The 9,330-nt window shown below is 33.7% G+C and overlaps 1 protein-coding gene across 3 annotated transcripts; it reads right to left on the bottom strand.

Annotated features, from left to right (window-relative positions):
- Positions 1–1,552: 1,552 nt before the first annotated feature.
- LOC105268814 (beta-1,3-galactosyltransferase 1) lies at positions 1,553–8,250 on the bottom strand. 3 transcript variants are annotated; one of them, XM_011308652.1, is made up of 5 exons: positions 7,564–8,250; positions 6,387–6,559; positions 5,141–5,412; positions 4,247–4,521; positions 1,553–4,122 (listed from the first exon to the last, which is right to left on the bottom strand). In XM_011308652.1, exons 1-5 carry the CDS (start codon positions 7,608–7,610, stop codon positions 3,711–3,713), a joined length of 1,179 nt encoding a protein of 392 aa, XP_011306954.1. In that variant the 5' UTR covers positions 7,611–8,250; the 3' UTR covers positions 1,553–3,710. The 3 variants fall into 3 exon arrangements, with proteins under 3 accessions (XP_011306954.1, XP_011306955.1, XP_011306953.1); XM_011308653.1 differs by having other exon boundaries at positions 5,141–5,409; XM_011308651.1 differs by having other exon boundaries at positions 6,330–6,559; positions 7,564–8,249.
- Positions 8,251–9,330: the final 1,080 nt, after the last annotated feature.

Here is a 9,330-nt window from a genome sequence, read left to right as displayed (position 1 = left end):
ACTTAAAGTTTCAATTAAGTTGAGACTTAAAGTTTCAATTAAGTTGAGACTTAAAGTTTCAATTAAGTTGAGACTTAAAGTTTCAATTAAGTTGAGACTTAAAGTTTCAATTAAGTAAGAGTGCATTAAAATGGTCTATGACGTTAGATACATTAGGATGCAATATGTGTAATGAAATATGGCATCACAGAACAGTTCAAAATTCACCACTTGATAAAAATTCAGGTTTCACTATTAGTAGATGCAGTAGATGCAGTAGATCCGTTAGGAAAGATGCAATACCTCTCGTCATCTGCATCAAAATACCATGAGAGAATAGAATATCAGAATACCACAATCGTATTTCCATATATCCAATTAGTTAATTATGTAGACTCATCCTTTAACTATATAAAGCAGAAGTACTTTAATCTTGGTTCTCAAAAAAGGAAAGGCAGTATTTTTTATACAAAAGAATTAATTATTCTTTACTTATACAAAAAATGTACACAATTCAATAAATGCATTATAAATCTTGGTGAATATTTCCCGAATGCATTTAAGGATATTCCGGCCGCTTTAGCAAGAATTACCGTTTTGAGTTTTTCTCGTGAATTGTTGATCGTTTCCATAAGCGTGCAATAATGTCCCCGTGTTTTTTCTGAAATTCGATGAACGCTGGAAAAGTTTAAAGAAAACGCTAGGAAATTATTGCGCGTTTATAAGTTTTTGGGAATTGTTTAATAATGATGAAATGCAAAAACAGTGGATTTTTTCGCGTTAATCCTATCAACGATTTGTCAGAAAACTCAAAAACCGGTGATTTGGGCTAAAACAGGGCAAAACATCCTCAATATCTTCTGTTAGCGTGGCTCGAGCATACCTATATATTGAAAAAATTGGATATTGCCTCATATCTCCATACTGTTTCGAGTGAATTGCAAAATATGATCCTTAGCTAGAATTCTCATTTACTCAAGCGGCAATCAAAATATGTTTTCGCATAGAAAACTGAGGATGGGTAATAGTGCAAATGTGCAAGATGATATAACAGATAAAACTAGCTACTAAGAAATAAGTCCATAGTCCTTTTCCTGTTAAACCTGGCATGTTTTCATTATAAATTTAACCACCTTCCCTTATTGGAAAAGGACTTAAGGGTTTGTTTCACCTCCAGCTGTATACTGTACGTGTCTAATCGGAGAACATATTTTTTTATGAACTTATAAGAACTTAGGAATGTGTTATAAGGAAAGATTTCTAAATATCCGTAGTCGTCCATATTAAAAGGGCGTACTTTGATGATCGGAAGTCATGCATATCCTTCGTTAAGGCGTGCGTGTACTATGTATCGGCCATAATTTTTGGTTTGTACTTCATCTTGTTAGTGTAAAATATTATGAAGTTGTAATATTAGTTAAGGCCCGGATGGACTGTCTGGAAAAGATAATTTATTCCAAAATTGGGACTTCTAATTACTCCGTCAATTAATCGTTTTTTCCGATAATTGTTATCTAACGGCCTAGTTGTTGACAACCGCTAGAACGCTAGCTAACAATTATTGAAAAAAACGATTAATTGCCAAAGTAATTAGGAATCCGAATTTCGGAGTGAATTATCTTTTCTAGATAATCCACCCGAGCCTCAATGTAAATATTCGAAATCTGTGTTTCAAATTGTAGTGCTGAGACCCATCCAGTGGTTATAAAAAATAATTATAAAAGAGAGGAAAAATTGTTGAAGAGGAGTAAGTCGAGATATTGATTTCAAACGATCGGTCAAGTTTACGATAAATTACGTAGTTTACCGTCGGTAATATTTAATAGTCCATTTTGATTCTATATTGTTATTGACTGTCAAATATATTAATTTCCCCCATCATGGTAGCTGGTAAGCTGCGTGTATTTAATTATTTTTCTGTAAACTTGGCAGGTCCCTTGAAATTAATATTTCCATTTTCCCCGTTCAACAATTTTTGCTCTTTTTTTATTTTACCATTATTGTTTTATAGTCATTGGCGTGGTTTTCGAAACACAATTTGAAACCTAAATTTAGAAATATTCTTGACCAGCAGGATAAAATAAGAAACAACGATTATGTTCCATCGATAGTACAACCGAGCCTTAGCCGATAATCTCGATTAGCTCATTCTCATCTTGGACCCGGACTGCATTAAATAGTATGGAAAAAAGGCTTCGGCAAGGAAGATCAAACGATCAGTTTAGATTTAAAGGAATTCAAGAGATTCAAATTTAAAAGATCAGTCAACTTGGATAGTAAATATTTATATTGATAGACTTGAGCCGCGATAATTCGCTATATTCTAAAGCAAACCAGTAATGGAATAATGACGAATAACAAGTCGACTTATCACTGAAGTCAGAGGTACAACAATTAATCAATTAACACTATTATTAATTTACGGGAAAAAAAAATTCAGCTTGAACTTTTGAATACCTTGAAGGAACTTCCGCCATTAATGGTGTTTTCGAAAAATTTCCCAATACTCTAGAAACACCAAATTCAGAGGATCTGTTGTTAGGTACATACAGAAATTATTCTCGAAATTTCAAGGACTTTAGCCACATCGTGTTCGAAATATACATCGTTAAATATCGAAACTTAATTTTTTTTTCAGTTTGTTTAGCATTGTATACCTGGCAAATGACGTGGTAAAAGTTTGAAAATTTTATAATACTCTTTCATCACATCCAACAATAGATAGTTCAAACATGAGGTCTCTGACATATTGCCAAATTAATCCCAAGCATAATTAACTGCGGAAGTACTTGAAACGGTACCTCAGAATTCATGCCTCAATTGAAAACCATATCACTCTCTCTCCCAGGGTCGGAATGACATCTTTCCCGTGATAGAGAATGATAAGAGTATGAAATGTATTACCCCGTTGAAATTTTGATATTAGGAAAGGTAACAGTCGAGTTGTACTATGTGATATTAAATATTCATCTTCCCTTGGCCAGAATTAAATGGGAAGAATCCAGCAGCTTAATCGACTTGTTATTAGTCACTAATATGTTAGTTGTACAATGTTTGGAGGTGCAAAGCTGCCATTTTTGTCTCTGAATGGAAGCGCAAAAAATCTGATCACAATAAACCTTTTACACTGTATACACTCCAATTCTCCATAGCACCATTAACAACTGTACTGGAACAGGATTTCTTATACAAATCAATTATCAATCGTCACGTAGATAACAGACTAGTGATGAACTAAAGAACATAATCTCTATGTCAGTATGTACTGTTGTTTCAGACTAAAATACTTTTGTATCGAATCGGGGGAAAACTTTTAATATTCATGTCAATTCGTTCCTAACTAATAATATAATTTTTCTAATTTCTATTTATCACTAGTATCAGTTTTTTGTCAAGAGGCAAAAAATACTGGTAGAAATAGTTGAATTAACCAGCACCTCAACGGGCTTTTCATACAAATTCCTTCTTACCGTAAGTACTTTACAGAAAAAGCCTAACACCTAATTGACAATTGATCTCTTACATACGATTATGGAATGAAAAATATAATTGTTTTGGAAAAAAATATTTTATCTTCTTGTTCTTAACGATCCCTAGCTTTTTTATTATCAACTCTAGAAAACAAATGTTCATTCTCAACCTAATCACTATGTACACGACCGTTATATTTTCTTATACAGTACTTGCTAAGAATCATGGAATTTGGAAGTCTGCTCAGCTTATTGTGTTTTTCACACACAACGATTATTCGTACTTCTTTTTTTAACTGAAAAATATCCAAAGTTTCGACCATGCCTGTGCTGTACAGTAACTTTTTTCTCCTGACACGTAATATTGCTATTCTTAAGTTTATTCCAGATAGTGTGCATTGTGGAAGTATCTACTCGGTGTGCAGTAATGGCGCTTTTCAACACACAGAAATCCAATTTACGTTGAGCATAACTGAAACCAGGATGATCGACTGGTCTTAATTTCGCCCTTCTCGCGCACAGCCCTGTTATGTAAACATCCTCGAGATGAAGAAGAGGTGTGGATAATGCTGATTCGTACAATTTAACAGCAACATCTAAACTCATTACGTAACCAGTCCCTGATAAATAATTGGGGTATGTCTTCTCCGAGAACATGTATTTCGGCGTGTACCTGTTACAAACATATTTCATTAGAAACTTCGAATTTCTTTTACAATATAACGTTTCTTCTTCCCTTTAAAAAAATAATCTATTCTGACAGCAAACAAACTTGAAGCAGTAAGTAGTTACATTACCATTTATTTTTTGGATCCAATATTGGACGTGCATTACAGATCAATGATCCTATAAGAGTATCACTACTCCGTTGTCTTGATTTCAGAGCTTTGATGAGATTATCAACATTTATGTACATGTCATCGTCGGTTTTCATCAGATAAGTTGCTTGTGGACAATTCGTTGTAACCCATTTCAACAGCATTACTGATTTTATAGTCAAATTATTGTAAGCATCGATGAATCTCTCTTGAATGATATCGCCATACTCCTGGTTCTCTTCTAAGACCAAATTCTGCAAAATAATGCATGCGGCATTAGAAAGAGGTCATTATACCGTTAGCTCAAATTATATAATCAATTAATTAGTCGATTCATCGATCATTTTCCACTAAATTTCGATTAAATTTCGAGTTTTTTGCTCAGGCTGACTCAGCCATGGCAATCCCATAGTAAGTTTGTCGAAAAAAAAAATTAATTTTGGCTGCATATGGATGTAGACCACCCTTAATCTTCAGATAACTGTTAACTAAAACTGATAACTGACATCTGTGACACATTGGACCGATCCGGACTCATTTACTGTCAAGCATTTCCGTCACAGTAATAATAAAAACATTGAATGAAATGGTGTTTATTATTTAGAAAATAGAGTTGGCTACGGGTACAAGTGATCGCGAACTAGTATTCGATTCGATTGCATAGATTCCAAAACATGATCGGATAAAGCTCCAGGTGAAGAGGCTGAAATAAAGGCTCAGTTCTTGAAGTTCCGAGAACGCCAGAGCAAACGTGATAAATTCCCAAAAATCGTACGTACACTTCTTGTGTTGACAAGATAACAACAGTGAGGCCAGACGCTTATTAATTATTCAAAAAATGACAATGAGGAAGTAATTCAAAACAACACTTACATTGAGTGTCTCATTTTCACTCTGTCCCAGTAAAAATAGAACTTTAACAGAAGTCGAATTGTAAAAACTCATGTCCGTCGCGCTGGCCCATGTATCTCTAATGGCAATTCTTTGCTTCTGATGATCCACCGCTGAACAAACGACAATTAACAGGTATGGCGATGCTGATAACGTGCAACTATCATCAGGACTCAGGACTGTTGTGTTATCCTGCGGATGGATGTATGAGTTCAAATTTCTGGATGTATTGAACGTCCAACCATGTAATTCTGCTGTAATAATTCAACAAAATAGAATTCAACATAGATGTTACCGCAGAACTATGAAATATTCACTTGAAAGACTGAACATGCCGATTACCTGTACTATCAGTCCATTAATCAAATTGCATTATAAAAGTCGTCATTCGCCGAAGATTATTTATTAATGGAAAATGCTAAGAATGTTCATAAAAAATTGAGAAACAGAGAATGTCACGCTGCAAGATGTTAATATTGAGTAAAGTACAGCATGGAATAAGCGTTCTTGAAAAAATTAAGAATAATCGTATTTGGTTGCAGAGAAAATGGCAATATAACTACTATTTAATATAATTCCAGTTGAGCGTGAATAAGAGTAAGGTAAATTATATTCTTAGATTGTGCACTGTTTCTTGTTCCCAATGAATCAAGTGTTGTGACTTGGTTTCTTCCAAAATACCGGTAAAGCACTTTAGGAAATGAATCGGTATTTAAAAGCTCATATTGTAGATTAGTCATGAGGAAAGTCGTATTTGGAGTTCATTTTGTGAAAGTGGTTTCGTATTATAAAAAACTCAGTCAAGAATTCCTGGAAATTTTGTTTCCAGATCATTAAACATCAAAGATATTTGAAAATATTCATTTTTCATCTCTGTTAAAGGAGAAGTATCATGCTAATAATAAAATTAGTATGAATTAGCGTGGATTCATTAGACATTTGAGTATTTATAATTTGGAAAAGAAATCTCAAAAGATTCTTTGAAAATTTCATATAGAAGTCAATAGCTATAATGAACTGCAATATTATTCAAAGATTTCGAAACAATGTCGTCATTTTTTAAAATGGAAAGCCCTTAGTAGGTATTTTCCGAGACTTGGGACTTGACTCAAGTGGATTGAGATTAAAATTCTTACATTATGGCATTATGGAGAACTTTTCGAATGCATACCTACGGGTTCTAAGTAGCGTGAAAGCCACGAAGGTCCAGAGGGAGATGTTACCTCACCTATTCCAAGTGGTCCTTGGGCTGAATGATATGCTGGCACGTATAGAAGACCCAAAAAAGCTAGGACGATGCAGCCAAGACCCAAACGACGTATGAAGGACATTTTTCCACGCGCGTTATGTATTGGATTTCCCGTGGCAGCTGGTGGTAATTCCATCGGGAGTAAAAGTACTCTGCAAATGATTTTGTAATACCATTAGACAACTAGACGAAAACAGACATCAATAACAATTTTTATTAAATATCGAGTATCGAAATAAAGAATGAAAATGCATGTAATTATAATTGAGATAACGGGAATTTGAAGCTGATTACAAGTTTATTTTGTATTGTTAAAGAAAATATTATAAACAATAACTTGTGACAAAAATTCACAGAAAATTTGAAAAACTATTGCTGATCATAAAGACTTTCAGAGAAATAAGCGGTCATAATGATCTCATAATCAGATGATTCTGATACCCGAATGTTACAAACAAGGAAAAAAAATTAGGCCAGCATTAAATAATTACGAGGTTATGAGGAACATTAAGACTAAAAATGCAAATGCTAATAAAAAAATTGCCATTTTTTTGAAGACATTTATGTGAAACTACGACGATTGATTTTCGAATGCAGTTGTTTGATTCCAGCGTTTTTATACCAACTCGATAGACAACCGTTTGAGAAATAACATTTTGTCGAATTTCGGTCTGACAAAAAAACATTAGATTCTGAAGTTCTTATCTAAACATTTGTACAGCCGAATGAGTTAAAAACGGTGCGAGGCCCATTTAAAAAAGGATGATACGAGCTTATCTTGAAGACTCTCTCTTATCACACTGTCAAAAGAATACCAGTCGTTCAAATGAGAAACATTCAAAATTATTCGTGAATATCAATTTTCGGTGAAAATTCTTAAAAAAGGGTTAAGCAGTCCTCTCAAATTATATCGAAAAAAAGAACAATTTTATTAGAAATTGGATTATGATAAGGGTTTTGCGATGTATCCGTTCACTCGGAATATCCTATGTGTACCTTCCAACTATTTGGTTAACCTCACAAACGATAGGGTAACCTTTAAATGAAAAACATCAAAAAACTGCCCTAAAACCTGCGAGGAGCCCTTTTTTATCACTAAAATCATTGTTTTAACAAAGTGTGTATGATTTAATATCACCCACAACAAATCACTTACCCTTTCCACTTGAAATTGACACCATGCACGTCTGGACGGCACTCCATTATATTCAATAATAATTGACACGGGATTAACACTTATAAATTGCATCACGTCATCAACAATATCATTTTATCGTAATTCGCATGAATATTCTTCACGTAAAATCCAATACAAACAGCATCTGGCCATTTCATGGCCTCGGAAACAAAATTGATGATAACCGAAGAAGGTTAATCCTTCGTTTTCAGAAGTTTCATCTGAAGCATCTGAAATCAACTGATCGGGGAGATTACAGACCGATAGCGAAGATTATCAGCGCCTGTTATAAAACCGTTGACGCGTGTGTAGTGTACCACTAGTAACTACGTATAGGGTCCCTATGACTGTTGTATAAAAAGACACCTTTTCCACATGGATTTAGTTCCCTTTTCCACCCTTTAACCCCCCACACCGCAGGTCACCTTTACCGATTTTTCCGATTTTATTCATTGCAACAACTTATGTCACGTTCTGTTGCCCTACTGCGTTTTTTTTAGTAACTTTTCGAGATAGTTTAGCGATTTTTACGGAAAGTCAGCTTTACCGATTTTTCCGATTTTCTTAATATTCACAAGTTACTTCATGCTCTGAAGCTTTGGAATCCACCAAATTTAAGTCGCCCATTTTTTGTCATATATCAACTCAGTATGATCCAAGCAGATCGAAGATGCAGTTTTTAAACCGCAGCCGGACGTATGTTTACATATGTATGTCCGTGTGTATGTGGTATTTTTCCATTGACTTTCTTCGATCGCTTGCTCTCATATCTACCTAATAAAATCGTTTTTTGTCAATGTAGGTCTCACTGGGTCGTATCCATCGCCGTCAATAAAAATTAAATTCATTCATCCATTTTTTTTCTAATTTTTTCGAAAAATCGGTTCTTTCGCCATAATTTAAAAAAAAATATGTGAATCATATAAATGAAAAGTTAAAAAATCTATCGAAGGTGAAGACAATAATCGTAACATTTTCTCGATTAATTTTTTTTTCTATTCCGCCGAATTCTTATGTTCATTAACTAAAAATTCCGATCCTCAACCTAGCTTAGATTTTTTTATTCATTGTAAATTAAAAAAAATTAATAGAGAACAGAATTTTAAATAAGGTCATGAGGATTTTGGGGATTATGAGGGTCTTAAGATATTGAAGCTTGAGCAGATCATTGAGTCGGAAATTGAAATCGAACCATTAGTTTCGGAGCTTTCAATGTCTCTGGACCTACATTTCAGAAACATAAATTCGCTGACTAGTCATTTTGGATTAATTCTAAAATTATTATACCCGAGTATATCAGTGCTAAATTCTTTTATTTATATTTATAGTGAAATTAGTTCATTTTTATACAGGAATTTTTATGGAATTTTTTGTTCTAGGTGATTCATTAGTATTGCGTTGAAACCGGAAGTAATGACATTTCCAGAATGAGATGATTTGTAATTAATCATTCGATTTTGCACAAATTTATTGGGTATTACATTAATTCAATTCTGTAATTCCTTCCTATTTTACGTATATAGATAAATGAGGACTTATTCCATGAAATGTTGATACTTCATCGATTTTATTAGGCAATAAATCATCCATAATCAGCCATTTTTCACCATTAGCAACGCTTGCCATATAATGCCCAGGACTATTTTCATCAAGAATTCCTGGGGCACGAAAATAGGATGTATCTATTATCATGCAGTTGAATGAAATAAAAATGAAAGTTTATTTATGAAGGAGAAAGATAATACG

Source organism: Fopius arisanus, unplaced genomic scaffold, assembly GCF_000806365.1.
Source record: "Fopius arisanus strain USDA-PBARC FA_bdor unplaced genomic scaffold, ASM80636v1 scaffold00061, whole genome shotgun sequence".
Classification (NCBI taxonomy): domain Eukaryota; kingdom Metazoa; phylum Arthropoda; class Insecta; order Hymenoptera; family Braconidae; genus Fopius; species Fopius arisanus.
The sequence above is the reverse complement of the archived record's forward strand: the minus strand, read 5'-3'. Positions and strand labels throughout refer to the sequence as shown.